Source organism: Monodelphis domestica, chromosome 2 (genome assembly GCF_027887165.1).
Source record: "Monodelphis domestica isolate mMonDom1 chromosome 2, mMonDom1.pri, whole genome shotgun sequence".
In the NCBI taxonomy this organism is placed as follows: Eukaryota; Metazoa; Chordata; class Mammalia; order Didelphimorphia; family Didelphidae; genus Monodelphis; species Monodelphis domestica.
In genome coordinates, this window is record NC_077228.1 from 76960638 (window position 1) to 76977922 (window position 17285).

At 45.3% G+C, this 17285-nt stretch overlaps 1 protein-coding gene across 1 annotated transcript in view; it reads left to right on the forward strand.

Moving 5' to 3' along the window:
- The window catches only part of LHX4 (LIM homeobox 4), a 72404-nt gene that overhangs the window by 48813 nt on the left and 6306 nt on the right, over window positions 1-17285 (forward strand). The window contains exons 3-5 of the mRNA XM_001374486.5: window positions 3902-4104; window positions 11235-11389; window positions 15194-15365. Coding sequence (XP_001374523.3) covers window positions 3902-4104; window positions 11235-11389; window positions 15194-15365 — 530 coding nt within the window. The remainder of the gene's footprint in view (window positions 1-3901; window positions 4105-11234; window positions 11390-15193; window positions 15366-17285) is intronic.

Below are 17285 nucleotides of genomic sequence, written 5' to 3' on the forward strand. Positions count from 1 at the left end.
CTCCACACCCCTATCTCCTTACCACCCCTTTTCTAAGGGAAGTGCTTTTTCGGATCTCTTCCCTAGGTCAAGCTTTGTTGTTGTTCAGGCGATGAATTGTATCTGACTCTTTGTCATCCCATTTGGGGTTTTCTTGGCAAAGATCCTGGAGTGGTTTGCCATTTCCTTCTCTGGCACATTTTACAGATGAGGAAACTGAGGCAAATAGGGTTCAGTGACTTGCCCAGGGTCACACAGCTTAGTCATTATAATCAGATAGCATTTCAGTTTCATTTCTTGTTTCATTGTTATTTGTTATCTTTTTAATTTGTGCAGTTGAAATCATTGCCTATATTGCTTTCTTGGTCCTCTTCCCTCCTCTATGTTTTTTTTATCTGTTTATCTATTTTTCTGTTTTCCCATGCATGTCTGTCTGTCTGTGTCGAATTCATTGATTCAGTAATATTTTATTACCTACGTGGATCATCATTTCTTCAGCCGTTCCCCAGATGCTGGGCATCTATTTGTTTCAAGTTCTTTGTTACCACAGAGAATGCTACTATAAATAAATATCGTGTAACTCATGGCCTTTCTGCCTGTCCTTGACCTACTTGGGGTATGTGCCTAGATCTCTGGGTCAAAGAGCCGTCTAGACTCTTTAGTCATTTCCTTAATGTAATTCCAGATTGCTTCCCAGAATGGCAGACGCCCACAGTGCGTTATTGTGCCTCCCTTTCCACAGTTCCTCAGCATTGACCATTTCTGCCTTTGTCATCTTTTCCAATTTACTGCAGGTGAGGCAGAACCTCAGGGTGGCTTTGATTTGTACTTTTCTCATGGAACACTAACTACTCTGGCCCTCATTTCTAGAAGGCCATGTATGTTAGATTGCATTTCTCCCTCAGAGCTCTCTGGTACCTTTCTTTAAGGGGTTGGAGTGTGGGGGAGAGTTGGGCTGTCTGCAAATGGCAGTAGTGTTCCCCCAAGTATAGGGCATGGTCCCCTGTACCTCAGATCCATTTAACCACTAACAACTAGATTAGCTTTCACAAAGAAATATTTCCTTCAAGAGGTATAGTAACAAACATACAAACAATACCCTCCTCCTCTCCCTTTCACGTCCTCAATTTCTGGGAAGCAAATGGGAGAGGATGAGGCTGACAGTTTAGCTCCATTTCTGTAGAGCACACAATCTAGTTCCAAGTTCAAACCCATCATGTGCTTGGGCTTGAGTCCTAGTCAGCCTTGTTTCTCTTCCCTTCTGGGCTATCTGGCTCTCCCATCCAGCTTAGAATCTCAGCACCAAAGTTGCCATGGCTTAGAGCCCACCTAGAGATTACCACCACTAGAATCTGAGTCTGAGAAACAAAACCGAACTGAAATAAGTGCCTCTGGGCCCATTTCTTTGAGTCAAGATAAAAGAAAAGGAGAGCAAGGGAAGGAAGTCCTCAGTTCAGTTGATGATGCCCGCTATGGACAGACTCTGATCTTCCTTTCTGGACCCAGCATGAAGGAACATTGAACTGAAAGAGAGAGTCACCATGTAGATCTTGGAGCATCAGACTGAAAGAGCCACCATGTAGATCTTGGAGCATCAGATTGAAAGAGAGAGCCACTACGAAGATCTTGGAGCATCGGACTGAAGGAGAGAGCCCCCATCTAGGTCCTGATAGTTTTAAAGATGTGGCCTGTTCCCCTTAGGTTGCTGATCAAAGGAATCTCCCCTTACCCATGTGGATGAATACCTCCAACTTCGATGATCTGGGCATGCCCATAGAAGCCTCTTTTGGCAATCTGGGTCCCAAAGACAAGCCCTGGCATACTTATTATCAGTGTAGAGTGTGCCTCAGTTAACAGTTTGAAATTCTTCTGGGAACCTTACTCATGTCCACTGACCACTTACCTATTGGGTCTTGGTCTTAACTATTTCCAGACATCTTATGAAAAAGACACTGAGCTGGCACAGTAGATAGAACCCCTGGGGTTAGACAAAATAGTCTCAGATACTTCTTAACTGTGTGATCCTGGACAAGTCACTTAACCTCTGCCTGTCTCAGTGTCCTCTTCTGTTAGTTGGAGATACTAATATCATCTGCTCCTCAGGATTGTTGTGAAGATAAGTGAGATGATATTTGTAAAGTGCTTTGCAAACCTTAAAGCATTATGTGTTATTAATTTAAAAGGTCTATTAAAAATACATACACATGAAGACAAGTTTGGACCCTCTTAGAAGAAAACCCCCCACAAAACCCAAACCATAAAGCAGGAAACATCCTACTAGTTGGCTGGCTGGAGATTCCTAAGCTAAAAGTGACCTTGGGATGTCTATTTCCTAAACTCTTGTCAAAGCTTTCTTTTGCTGATGAAGAAGAGTCACTGGCAGAAGAATGGGTCTTTCTATCTCTCTTCCAGTGTTGGTCACGCATCTTCCTCCTTCTTCCCCACTCCTTCTTTGGGTGTCTGCTGGCAGGGAAGATGTCTGACCCAGGGAAACAGGACTCACCCATAGGGAACCTCTGCCCCCACACCCTGGACACCATCTCTCTGGGTATTAACGGGGCACGCCACGGGATCCCTTTCAACCCCTTCAGCAGGTATCATTATAGCATAAGAGTCCTATCATTCTGAGTTAATCTGGGATTCATCATGATAGCTGTGACCATAATTAATTTATTTGGTATTAATGTGGATGAAATATGTACTGTCCTTTCAGGGGAAATCATACTGCCTATAAGCATTAGTTAAAAGGACCATTAAAATCAAACCTTCCCCAGATCCATTAGGCGAAGTCTTTCATCTTGAAGAAGATAAAGTTCTGCTGTGTGAAATGTCATGAATAATTAGGTTGATTGCTGTTTTCAACTCTGCCCCTGCCTCTCCCACCCCTCCCATCTCCTCCTATCTTCTCCTGGAAGCTGGAAAAGCTCACCTGATGCTGCTCAGTTCCCTCCCGATGGCGGCGATGGTGCTGACTACACTTGACCAATCAGCCCCTTCCGGTGCCCCAAGTCCCTTTCGAGGCAGAATGGGTTTCTGTTTGCTTTCTCCCCGTGGCTCTGCCCTGAGACCCAGCCAGTGGCCTTTTTCTCCTTTTATCGCGAGTTTTGGGTGGGTTCCCCGCGCCCCCGCAAGAGCAGGTCCAGTTCCGATGGCCACAGCTCCACTCTGTAGATGACAGGGTCAGGAACACATTGTTGGCGGGGATGGTGGGGGCCCAACTGACACTGATTTAGTCCTTACATAGACCCGCCTAAGAGATTTGAAAGCACCAAAGGCCCAAGGAGGGAGCCAGAAGGGACCAGGGGCTCTTGACTCTTGTGTGGTAGACGTCTTTGGCAGGCGCCTGATGAAACGTGTGGAAACCCTCCTCCAAAAAAGAAGACATTTAAGTGCAATAAGTAAAATACGCAGATTATAATGGGAACCAACTATATTGAGAAAAAATTATCAAGATGAGAAAATAATAACATTATGGAATCTAGGTAAGAACCCTCGATCTGGTCTCCATTGTGCAGAAGAGGAAATGGAGACTCAGGGAGACTGCGGCTTCCTGGGGTCGCAGAGTAAAGGGCAGAGCGGGGATTATTTTTTATTCCAGAAACTTGGAAGTGACTTAGAAATGTCTTCAACTGCCCGCATCAACTTGGCACAACCTGGTGGCATTAAATGGGTGTTTTCCTACCTTCGCTTATGTCCACATGATTTGTTTTGGCTGCTCTGGATTAGGCTGGAGGACCAGATCTGAGAGTGGTTGGCCAAGGGCAGCCCTCGAGGCCAGATGAGATCATACTTGTCAAAAGGCTGTGCCCTATGCAAATGCTGATTCCCTTTGGTCCCCTTTCCCTCCTCTTCCGGAGGGTGCTGCCCGGGAGGCACAGCCCCAGCCACTCCTGTAACTCTCTTCTCTCTGCTTCTTCCACAGGCGTTTTGGGACAAAATGCACGGCTTGCCAACAGGGCATCCCCCCCACCCAGGTGGTCCGGAAGGCCCAAGACTTTGTTTACCACCTCCATTGTTTTGCCTGCATCATCTGCAACCGCCAGCTGGCCACTGGGGATGAGTTCTACCTCATGGAGGATGGGCGGCTGGTGTGTAAAGAGGACTATGAGACGGCCAAGCAGAATGGTAAGGTTCCCTGGTCTCATAGTTGGAGAGGAGGGTTCCTGGCCCATAGGCAGGGCTGATGTTTGCTCACTTAACCATTCATTGGGTGCTCTGTCTAGGGTCCTAAAGGAACCATCCCTCACCCTTTCTAAACAGCAGCAATAATCCGGTGGAAATGGGACCCCCAGAGTCAGAGAACTAAAACCCTGTCCAGGCTGGTCTAATATCAGATGCCTGGCGAGCTGCCTCCATCCCACTGGTCCAAGGCTAACACCACCGGCCTCTCACGGGGCCAAATCACACCAACGTGCCAGATCTTTTGAGGAGTACCTTGTCTTTGTCCTTCCGTCATGGCTCGGGTTTCTTTGCTCTCATAGTTGCTCCAGGATCTAAGCTGTTGCTCCGCTCGTTTGGGGTCCCAGTAACCTAACCTCCAGTCCTCCCTTTCCCTCTACATCATTTGACCCAACCATAGGAGAGGGCGATCTGAGGAGGATACGGGAGAGGCTAGCGCATATCCCTGGGAGGGAGCTGCCTCTCGGGCTGGGGTTTGGCTGCCACAACTTGGAAAGGAAGGAGATTTCTGGAATCACTGCAGGCAGGTAGCAGCGTTGGACTTACGCCCATCCCCAACGTGAATTCAGCATCTGACCATACTTGTGCCCTTGATTGGTAGCACAGGCTCTACGGTGGGATTTCTGAAGAGCCAAAGACCAAAATGTCTTTTTAAATTTAAATGTAATTTTTTTAACTTTTTAAATGTAAATGTTCTTTTTAAATTGTGAATTCAATCACAATCAACAAACATCCATTTCATTCTATAAAGAATAAGGAGATGGGATGAATGGATAAATGAATGGATTAATAAATAAGCACATTTTCTACTATGCTGAGAAAGGGGCTCGTATAAGAAATTAACTTGTCTGTACAGTATATATATATATATATATGTATACATATATATAAACATATGGACATAGAGACACACATACCATGTTCACTCTAAAGAGTGAATGCATACATAGGTAAAAAATGGAGTCCAATCTATAACAATAATAATGATAATCACTAACATTTATACGATGCCTGCTAGGTGCAAAGCGCTTTACAGATCTCTCATCTGATCTTCACAAAAGTCCTACAAGGTAGGTGCTGTTGTCCATTTACAGATGAGGAAAGTGAGGCAAACAGGGGTAAGTGACTTGCCAAGGGGTTACACAGAAATTTGAACTCGGGTTTTCCTGACTCCTGGTCCAGGGTTCTCTGCACTGTGGTGCCACCTGGTGCCACGTAGCGGCACACATGCATGAACAAAGTAAAGTCCTGCTCCCTCTAGATTTCTCTCTGTGGTTTTCCTTTTCTTTTGTGCATTTAGGAAATGTCTTACTTGGGCTTTTTTTTTGTTGCACATCTATCAATGGTCACAGAAAGGGTATCTGAGGGTGCCTTTTCAGAACAGGTCCAGGAGACAGAATTCTTCCCCATCCCAGAGCAAGATTTCCACACTTTGTCATGATTTCTGCTCACACCCTCCCCAAAGCTACTACAGCCTCTGGGGAAGGCTCTTCTAGGGGCAAGAGCATTTCTAGGTCGATTAAGGCCTTTTTTGTCTTAATGTCTTCTCCCCAACCTGAGAGTTCCCTTCTAGGCTGGATTTTCTGGAGGGAATTATGATATCTCGAAAGGTTAGATCCTTCTGTGGGGGGATCAACTATTAAAGCAGATGGACTCTGAGGGAACCCTTTGATACTCTGATGTCCTTCGTTGTAGTTGGTAGGGAGGAAGGAAAAAAAAGCAGAACCAAGAGAAATCATCATTTGATATCAATGTGTCAGGGGAATTTCCCCATAAAGGCTATTAGGGGAAAACTTCTGTATATACATGTATGTGTAGATGTAGGCATAGAGCTTGAAAAGAAGAAAGAAGGAAAAAGGAAAGGATTATTTAAATCTGGGAAATAAAGAGGGAAGAGGGTTTATTTATTGGCACAGTCCTATTTGGAAAATCTTCTAAAAGGCAAGATGGATGTTTTCTCTTGGAAAGAAGTGGGATGGTATATCAGCTGATGCTTCTTTCAAAAATCCACAGGTCCACATCTATTTTGTTTGGTTCGTATATGATCGCTGACCCTATCTACACTTACCAGCATCACTTTTGTTCCTCATCTTCCCCCTGATCTTTTTTACTTCCTCCTGGCTAGGGGAGAAAACTACACAGCACACATATACATACATACACACATATATGTATGCATATGTGTATCTCCTTATAGTAGAATAAGAGTTTACAGAGGAGAAATAGAACACTGATCCTAGAGTCAGAGGAGAAAGTTCCAATCCTTGGACAAGCCACTTAACTCAATTGTCTCATCTGTAAAGTGAGGGGCTTAGATTAGGTGGCCTCAGAGTTTCCTTCCACTTGTCGAGCTACAATTCTATCATTGTTCCTTAATCAATCTGAATTTCTCCGTAGAGATTCCACTGAAAAAAGAAGAGAAATGCATTCATTTTTGTCCAAAGCACCCACTGTTAGCACAGTTAGGGGCAGGAGATTAAAAGGAGTCCCAATAGCCTTGCCTTGCAGGTATTTTCTGTCTACAACAAATGACTGGAGCAAGTCTGAGGCAACAATGTTGAGTAAAGGAGAGTTTGGTATAGACATGAGGCTTATCCATTCTCTTTGCAAACACTGTATCAGTTGTTCTAGGGGTTCTCAGGGGATGCCTCTTCTTGGGAGAGATGAGTCTTGGATTCAGTCTTCAAGGAACAGATGATCACGAATTAATGGTGAAGAGCATCATGGGTTGGGAGAACAACCAGAAAAAATACACAGAGTGGGACTTACCCCACTCTGAAGCACTTTTGGGCTCTAGGGATATGACCACAGTATATATTTCTAAAATATTTCTTTTTTTAATTAAAAACATTTTTTGGAAATATTTCTTTTGTTCTGGCTTTCAGAGGAGAAAGATGCTGCATTATTAGTGGTTCTACTCAGAATGGGCCTTAGGCAAAACTGTGAAGTAAGGATACCTATCCTCATCCATTATATTATTATCCAGTTCCTGGAGCTCTTTGCTACCTTTCCTGTGAGCCAAGCCTTTTGAGGGCTCCTACTATCACCCTATATTTCCTGTTCCTCTTGGTTTTGACAAAGGTTCTGAGGTTGATCATTTATATCTTAGTTTGAAGGAATTCGTAGGTGGATTTTCATCTTAAATAATTTCTAACTAAGGAAAGACTTTGACTTTTCTAGAAGGAATTTAGGTGACCAGCTAGCAGAGAGAGGTGATTTTTTTTTTTTTTATGAAAGGGGAGCAGCTTTTTCATGTTAGGTCAGATAACTAGTTCACGTTCGAGGTCACACACTAGGTGGTACATTCTACTCTAAGTTGTGGAAGGCTAGCCTTAATCATTATTCATTTTGATTTTCCTGATGATTGAATTAAGGAACCAGAAAGAGTGGTCTCTAAGGAGAAGACAGAGAAGAATATAGAGATTCTAGACTTAGAGGTAGAAGGATTATTAGAAGATCACCTCAAGTGCCCCCCTCATTTTACAGATGTGGAAACTAAGGGTCAGAAAATAAAGAGACTTGGTCCAGAGTCTCTCAGGGTTGGTAAGCAGCAGATCTGGGTTGCAAATCTTGGGTCCTCCGACTCCAAATCCAACACTTTCAAAGAGAATAGAGGGGGAAAGGGGTTGTCAGGGCCATAGAGTCCTCAGCACAGTTCCTTGCATGTTCTAGGCATGTAATACATACTTACCCAAATAAATTTCATTGAATAAAATTGCCCACAAATGTTTTCAATGAAATGTTACTCATGATTGAGCCCCCAAGACATTGTGCCCAGAATATCTAGTCAGCTGTTGGAAATTCATGGGAATTAGAGGCATGGATCATTTTAGCCTCAAATTCCAGATGACTTCCCCTCCCCTTCAAATAAAAACTCAAAAAAGTCACCACTCATTTTAATCAGCTTCATCTCTCCTCTCTCTCTCTCTCTCTCTCTCTCTCTCTCTCTCTCTCTCTCTCTCTCTCTCTCTCTCTCGGTTTCTGTCTGTTTCTCTCTCGGTTTCTTTCTGTCTGTCTGTGACTCTTTATCCCTCTCTGCCTCCATCCCTGTCTCTCAAATTGGCACGGTTCTTCAGTAACTAGGAAGGAAAAGGCCTGATCTGATGGGAAGCAGAGAAAAGGTGCCTCTGCTCCAGAAGCCAGAAGGCACTGACTGGCTCTGACAATTCACTTCATATATGACTTTGAGCAAGTGCTCTCTCCTCTCTGCATCTCGGTTTTCTCATCCGAAAAATGAGTGTTTCAGCCTCAGTGGCCTCTGAGGCCTCTTCCAGCTCAAGGATCCTTTGAGTTTTCCTCTTCCTTCCCTTGTCTGTCTCTAGTGAAGATGCAAATGAGCCAACAGCCTGTGGAACCAAAAAGCAGTAGCGAGGAAAAAGATTAATTAATAAACTGGAAAATCAACCCCTAAATGATTGATCACTGACTGTAAATGAGATGGTCTCTGCCCTCTGAGAAACTTACATGCTGGAGACACCAGACAGACTAAGTGCTCCTGTTCTTTTAATATGTCATCGGCTTATAAGAGCAGCACTGTTTCATCTGCCTCAGTTAGGGACAAAGCCATGACTCCCAACACTTACTTATTTCTTCTTTTTTTCCTGGCTGGGGGAAGATGATCTATGATAGGCTGTCAGAAGGAAGCCGGAGACTGGATGCAAGGGAGAGATGCTGATAGTTAAGCCACAGAAAGGTTGCAGGTGGAATTGGGAGGAGGCAACAGGAATGAATGGAAGGGCAGATACTGGAGAAGGATAAAGCAGCAAGGGGCAGACAGGCGGAGAGGGTTGAGATCATCGAAGAAACCAAGAGAAAAGACAGAGAAGGCAGGAACAGAAATATCAGAAACAGAGAAAGACATGCTAGAATCAGAGAAAGAGGGACGGAGAGGACCCCGGAGGCCGCCTCACTCGACCCCCGTCATTGTACAGATTTTTGAAATGAATTTTAATTTTTATTCTGAACTTAACCATCACCAAGTAGAAGGGAATGGCCACACACAGAGAACGGAAAAGGAGGCTCGCACAGGAAACTGATGGTCTCTGTCATCAGTGTGTAGCTTTCACAGCTATTCTCTCGTCCAGCCTTTTTCCTGTTCCTTTTTCACAAGATGTCCCAGCGACCTCTCCCCTCGTTTTTGCAGCTGAAGACCTTGAGGCATGGGAGGCTCAGCGATCCACCCGAGCTTAGACATGAAGGAACATGCAAGAACTGGCACAAGAGGGATGTGAATATTGGTCCACAGATTCCTCTATGCCAGGCTGCTTGCTGGAGCCAAGAACCATGTTTCTGTTTTGTATCCTAGTAACAGCTGGCATTTATTTAGTGCTTTAAAGCTTGCAAAGTTCTTTGTGTATATTATGACACTGTTAAAGGAGGCAGCTGGGTGGTGCAGGGGGTTGAGTGCTGGGTCTGGAGTTAGAAGACCTGAGTTCAAATCCAGCTGCAGACACTTGCTAGCTATGTGATATTGGGCAAGTCACTCAACCTCTGTTTGGCTTAATCTGTTGGAGAAGGAAATGGAAAATCATTCTTTTTTTTTTTTAAACCCTTACCTTCCGACTTAGAATCAATACTAAGTATCTGATCCAAAGCAGAAGAGTGGTAAGGGCTAGGCAATGGGGGTTAAGTGACTTGCCCAGGGTCACACAGCTGGGAAGTGTCTGAGGCCAGATTTGAACCCAGGACCTCCCATCTCTAGGCCTGGCTCTCAATCCACTGAGCCACTTAGTTGCCCCCTCTCCAGTATCTTTGCCAACAAAACTCCACCGACAGTATGGTTTATGGGTCATAAAAAGAATTAGACATGACTAGAATGAACAACCACCTTAAAAGGTAGTTGCTATTATTGTTCCCTCTCTACAGAGTGGGAAACTGAGTCTCAGAGAGGTTTAATGACCTGTCCAAGGTCTCCAAGTAAACATCAGAGGCGAGATTAGAACCCCCAAAGGTACTGATTTGGAATCCATTCTTGAATCCAGCACATAGTGAATGCTCAGTTCATGGCTGGAAGAAAGAAAACAGGAGTTTGTGCAAAGGAAAACGTGTGCCAACAAGCTGTCTGTGCTTCCTGGGACGCACTGAAGGGGAAAGGCCAGCCAGTCTCTGCTGAAGTCTCGAGGGAATGCTCGGGGCAGCTACCATTCTCCCTGGGCACCTGACACAAAACACAAATTGAAGGATGACGGTAAAGTCTTGAGGAAAGTCTTGATTCCTCCAACCTCGTCACGAAAACCTCCCCTCTTCGGCAGCCAGCGCAGCGTGACGGGTGGGCTGGCGAGGGGCGATGCTGCATCGCCATCGGATTCTCCTCGGAAGTGGCCTCTGTTTCCCCATCCATAAAATGAGCTGGAGAAGGAAAGGATAAACCCCGCTTGGATCTTTGCCAGGAAATCCCAAACGGAATCCTAAAGAATCCAACAGGACGGAAACGACAGAACCACAATTTCCCCTTGGGAATGTGAGCGCCTCCTGGGTCGGGCTGTTTTGTCTTTCTTTTTATTCCCAACGCCTGCCGCACATAGTAGGTGCTTCCCATGTGCTTGTTGCCTGGAAGACCGTTATATCCAGTCAGTAGCTTGGGACAGACGGGATGTTGGGAACAGGAGGAAGGGGCAGGAGAGAAGCCAAGAGGTTTTAGAAGGAAAAACAGGATTACAGTCTAAAGGACTCACGTAAGTTCTTGGGACAGAATGTCCTTTAATAATAGGGCAGGTGGATGCTCAGTGATTAAAGCACTGGTTGTGGAGTCAGGAAGACCTGAGTTCAAATCCAGCCTCAGATATTTACCAACTGTTTGATCCATAGCAAGGCACTTCCCCTCTGTCTCAGTTTGCTCATCTATCCAATGGGAGTAATAATAGGGCTTCCCTCCAAGGGTTGTGGCAGGAAGCAAATGAATGAATGATTGTAAAGCACTGGCTTAGGACAGTGCCTGGCACATAGTAGGCACCATGTAAGCATTCTCTGTGACACAGTCAGTGCTCTACTTAGGTAAAAGATAAGCTTCTAGGCAGGCTTTGCTCTCTGTAGAGTCTTCTATTCAGGTCAAAGTTTTGTTGTTTTTTCAATTGCAGACGACTCAGAAGCGGGGGCTAAGAGACCTCGGACCACCATCACAGCCAAACAGCTGGAAACACTCAAGAACGCCTACAAGAATTCTCCCAAGCCTGCCCGGCACGTGAGGGAGCAGCTGTCTTCTGAGACGGGGCTGGACATGCGGGTGGTCCAGGTGAGGCAGCTGCTCGGGACGGGAATGCATCGGGCAAAGTGCGATCTGTTCCTCCTCCAAGCGATGGGCTTGAGGAGCCTCCGGAAAAGCTTCTGCTCCTCCTCCCGTTAGCTAGCGAGTGGCTAGGGAGATCCAGGGACAGCAAAGGAAGCACATCCGCTTGGAGGCTGGTCCCCATGCCTGTAGGGAAAGCTCGTTCAACAAGACTCTTCATGACTTACCTTCTGTCTTGGAATTGATACTGTGTGTTGGTTCTAAGGCTGAAGAGTGGTAAGGGCTGGGCAATGGGGGTCAAGTGACTTGTCCAGGGTCACACAGCTAGGAAATGTCCAAGACCAGATTTCAACCTGGGACCTCTTGTCTCTACGCATGGCTTTCTATCCAGTGAGTCACCTTGCTGCCCTCCCCATTTGAATCTTTCTCTCTCCCTTCCTCTTTCTTTCTTTCTTTCTTTCTTTCTTTCTTTCTTTCTTTCTTTCTTTCTTTCTTTCTTTCTTTCTTTCTTTCTTTCTTTCTTTCTTTCTTTCTTTCTTTCTTTTTCCTTCCATCTTTCTTTCTTTCTTTCTTTCTTTCTTTCTTTCTTTCTTTCTTTCTTTCTTTCTTTCTTTCTTTCTTTCTTTCTTTCTTTCTTTCTTTCTTTCTTTCTTCCTTCCTTCCTTCTTTCCTTTATTTCTTTCTTCCTTTATTTTTATATTGTATTTAAATATATCTAATTAAATATATTTCATTAATTAAATTATTAAATTAATCAAATATATTTAAATAAAAATAATAATTATATTTATTTATATTTAAAATCATTTATTTTATTCATTCATTCATTCATTTATTTTAGAGTATTTTCTCATAGTTACATGGTTCATGTTCTTTCCCTCCCCACTCCCAGAGCCAACAAGCAATTCCACTGGGTCATATATGTATTATCCATTTGGAATTTCTTGACAAAGATAAGGAAATGGCAAAATGGTTTGCCATTTCCTTCTCCAGCTCGATTTCCAGATGAGGAAGCTGAGGCCAAAAGGGTTATATGACTTGCCCAGAGTCACACAGCTAATATGTATCTGAGGCTGAATTTGAACTTCGAGTCCTCCTGATTTCAAGCCAGGTGCTCTATCTACTACCACCTAGTTGCCCCTCTAACTAATAGTTTTAGTTAGCTTATTTCGCTTAGAGCACTTAGAAGTTAAGTGACTTTGTCAGGCACAAAACCAACCATGTGTCAGACAGGACTTGAACTCGAGTCTTCCTCCAGGCTTTCCCTCATTTTAGTAACTGTCAAAAATGGAGTTAACAGGGTACATGAATGCCATTTCCATTAATGATGTATTCTAGAATTTTGCCAGGAGCTGAGCTCTTGATCGAAAGACTCTCAAGCTATTGTTCCATCTCCAGACTCAGCACCTTTTATCCTCCACGATTTCTCAAAGATCTCCAACATTGGTTCAGCAATCACATTCTCTCTGCATCCTGGTATGTAGCGGGTCTATTGCAGAGAAATGGAATTCGGTGAGAATGGTCTTACTAGCTTCTCACTCGTCTTGGGTCTTACCTTTGCCCCATCCTCCCGCTCCTCTTTCTAGTCTGGCCAGCCTTAAGATCATTCTCCCTGGTGGAGAAAATACAGCCAAAAACCACAGCTTTCCCCACATCCTTGGCGCTTATCTTCCCATCCACTTCAATTTCTGACTCCTTCTCTTGGGGAAGACCATGCAGCATCCATGCCTCCACTTCCTGGGATTCCTGTCCATATCCTCCTATAAATCTTACAAAAAGAATTTTTTTGACATGCGAAATGCTTTTATGGAGGTCCTTTCCTATTCCTTGGATACCCGTGCAACATTGTCTACTTTGTTCTCATGAGCCTACCTCTATTTTATGGGATATGGAATCACGGAGACCTGAGTTCAAATCCTGCCTCAGGCACCTAATAGCCGTGTGATCCTAGGCAAGTCACTGACTGCCTCAGTTTTCTTTTTGCTAAACAGGGATAACAATAGCACCTAGTTTGTAAGGTTACTGTGAAAATAAAATGAGATATTTACAAAGTGCTTTGCAAACTTTAAAGATATACATACTAGTTATGATTTTTATACAACTTCTTGTGAAATAAGGAACTTGTGTACATTTGTATAAATAAGCAACACAACTTTTTCTTTTCTAGAATTGAAAATTTTTACTTAATTGCTTTAGAATATTTCCCCATGGTTACATGATTCATGTTCTTTCCCTCTCCTCCTCCCCCCACCAGCCAACGAGCAATTCCACTGGGTTTTACACGTGTCATTGATCAAGACCCATTTCCATATTATTAATATTAAGCGACACAACTTGATGAAATGCTGCAACATTTCGATCTCCATCACTGTCCTTTGGGAAACCTACACTTCTGATTTATCCCAGATTGTGTTGTCTTGCATAGAATAGGGACTTAAAAAACCCCTTACTTTCTTAGTAACAACTCTGACAGAAGGTCAAAGGTTAGGCCTTGTGGCTGTACCTTCCCTAAAATCTGAGTTTGTCGAGGAGGTCTCCGTGCCCACGTTGGCCTTTTCTTCCTCCCCAGGATCGTTTCCCCCTGTTCTGGCCAGAATTTCATCCTTGAGAGCCTCCCCCCCGCCCTCTGTGAGCGGAGTTCCCTGGGAGAACCTCAGGCTGCTGGGTTTGACCACTTCTTTTTCTGAAATCTTTGAAGTCTGTCCTCTTCAAGGTCAGGATGATTCAGGCAGGTGACCTTCTTCTAGCACGGCACGATCTCTTCCTCTCAAGATCTCCATTGATCAGGGCCGCACGGCAGTCCTCTTTACCGCTTCCTCTCCTTTATGAGAGCTGCCAAGAATTCCTCTGTTGTGCCTCTCCTAGTCTGGCACATGGCAGAATAGTGAAGCCCCTCATCCTCAGGATCTCGGTGAGGAAGCAGTCACCAATGACATGCCCAGCCGTGTGTAGGGCTTTGCCATCCTCTTTCTTCTCCTGGCTCGTTCGTTTGTGCGGATTTTCTCTCACTTGATATTAAACCCTCATCTTCTGTCTTAGAATAGTACTAAGTATTGGTTACAAGGCAGAAGAGTGGAAAGGGCTGGGCAGTGGGGGATAAGTGACTTGCCCAGGGTCACACAACCAGGAAGTGTCTGACCAGGCCTGGCTCTTTCCACTGAACTACCTAGTTGCCCTTCCCTCCCTTGATCTTTGCCCAACTGTCTTCAGTCATGCTTCACCCTTCCATTCGCATGTGTTTTAGACTTCTCCTGGAGGGGGAGTAATGAAGTCAACACGAGCCTTACTGGGAAACCATCTTAACTCCTTGTAACCTTGCATGCAGGGTCACTCATCTTCAGCAATAGTCATGGCCCTGGTAAGTCCTGCATGTGGTTATCTGCCATGGGCTTCCCTGGGGAAGAGGCGACCCTGACCAAGAAATGGAGCATCGGAGTGGGCTCTTCAATACTTTCAAATCCTTTTGCTTTGTTCCCTTCAATTTTTTTTAATTGTTAACTTGTTTTCAGATCGTCTAGATTTCTCTCTAAATATCGTCCCTTCTTCCTCCCCGAGAGCCCCTTCTTATAACAAAAGAATTTTAAAAAGAGAGAAATAAAATCAGTAAAACCAAATAATCCATTGAAACTGTCTGTAAAGTTTTGTGCCTGTAGATCCCAAGCTCTGCCAAGAGGTAGGGGGAGACATCTTTCTTCCTAGAGGCCAAGCTTCTCTGTCACCTCTGCTTTTCAGGATCCTGGCCTTGCGATTTCCTTTGAGTATGCGGACAGCCTACAAATAATCTTCGTGTCCTTTGACCTCTCCTCCTAGGTCTGGTTCCAGAACCGGAGAGCCAAAGAGAAACGGCTGAAGAAGGATGCCGGTCGTCACCGCTGGGGCCAGTTCTACAAGAGTGTCAAGAGGAACCGGGGAGGCAGCAAGCACGAGAAAGAGAGCTCTGCAGAGGACTGTGGGGTTAGTGACAGTGAGCTGAGTTTCCGAGGTGAGCCGGGCCACAACGGCAAGGTCCGTGGGGTTAGGGAGGCCTCCTGGTGTAACAGGAGAAACCATACTGGCCTGGGAGTCAGGAGACCCGAGTTCTAGTCTTACTTGTGCTCATATCTAGCTATTTGAAATAAGAAAGGTGGTCACTCAGCTTGGGGGAGGGGCTTAGTTATTTAGCAAAATAGGGACATCGTTCTAGCCCTACTTGCCTCACAGGGTGGTGGTCAGGAGCCAATAGGACAACTGAGGTGACTTTGCTTTGAAAGAGTTCAGCGCATTTTGCACATGGTAGGTGGGATGATGGTCACAGGTAGGCTGATTCTTCCTGTCTCTGTGGTGGCAAAGCCCCTGCTTACAAGTCAACTATAGGCCAAACTGCGGGTCCCACAGAATAAAATAATCTCCGCTTCCTTCTCGGCCGAGCTGGAACGGCAGACTCCGGCTTCCTTTCTGAAGAAGCCTGTATTCCCCGTCTTAGCTAGGCAGAGGGTCACCAGAGGCATCACAGGGGAAGAGCAGGGACGGTCTGGGGATGATACTGTGTTGTGTGTCCAGGAATGAGGGAAGAAGGGATAAAATAGGGGAGGATGGGCATGATTACACGGTCTTACAGCTGGAAGAAGCGGAGCTCAGTCGTGGTATTAGTGGTGGTGGTAGGCCGGGAGTCCATGCTTGCCCTCTCTCCTCACCTTCCACACCTCAACACTCTCAAGAACTTTGGGAAAGTCACTTTTTAACTAGTATGAATCTGCGGTCCTGGTGTATTTACAAACAAGCTCCTAGAACCAGAGACTGGATGGCAAGAGCCATCACCCTGGGCAGGACCCCAAGAAGGTCACCTGAGGAACAAGTTTATGCTTTGTTCCCAGATTAGGTACCCTGAAGACAAAAGCCGCCCTTTTGGGGCTTCTCTCTTGCAGCCCAGTGATGCTATTTTTTTTCTCTCTGAATGTCTTGGCGACCTTGTTCATTTTCTTGGGTTCTGTGATCTCTCTGCAGAGATCTCTATATCCAGCCTCTCTCCTGAGTGCCAAGTGCCTACAGGACACTTTGGACCCCAGGTCCCAGAGGCACCTCGAACTCACGTCCAAAGCGGGACTCGTTCTGTTTCTGCTACAACGCAGCCCACTTGCCAATTTTTTTGTTGAAGGCACCCCGTCTTTCCAGCCAGCAGGTTCACCATCTGCTTCAACCTCCCCTCCCCATTTCCTAGCCAGTGGCTGTGTCTTGTCGCCTCTGCCAGTTTGTCTCCTCTTAGTTCTGCCCATATCTGGCTGTATGAGATAAGGTCCCTCAGCTTTTGGGGGGGCTATTATTTATTCATAAGGTCACCACCATCCTTGTTCAGGCCCTTGCCACTTCTCACTTCGACTACCACGACAGCCTCCCATTATCCCGTTTTCCAGCCTCTACTCCTTTGTCCACACGGCTCCCAAGGTGACATTGGCTCCGCTGCTCAATAAAGGACCGTGTTTCCCTGGAACCTTCAGGATCAAATACAAAGCACCCTGCTTGGCATTTGAAATCTTTTCCCAACCCAAGCCTGATTCTTTCAGCCTCATTGCACACGGCTTTCCTCCACTCACTCTTTGTCCAGCCAAACTGGCCTTTTTGCTGTTTTCCACATAGGACTCTCCATGGGCTGTCTCTGTGCCTTTGCATTGGCCATTCCCCATGGCCGGAGTGCCCTCCCTCCTCATGGCTGCCTCCTACGAGCCCTGGTTTCCTTCACAATTCAGCTGAGAGCTCACCACGCAGGGTCTTTTCTGCATCCCACCCCCTCTCCCAAATGACCTTGTATTTATGATGTATATATTTTGTATTCATTTCTATGTACCTGTTGTCTCTCTCCATAGAATGTGCGCTCCTGAGAGCAGGGACTGCTTCATTTATGTCTTTTTATCCAGAGTGCTTGGTC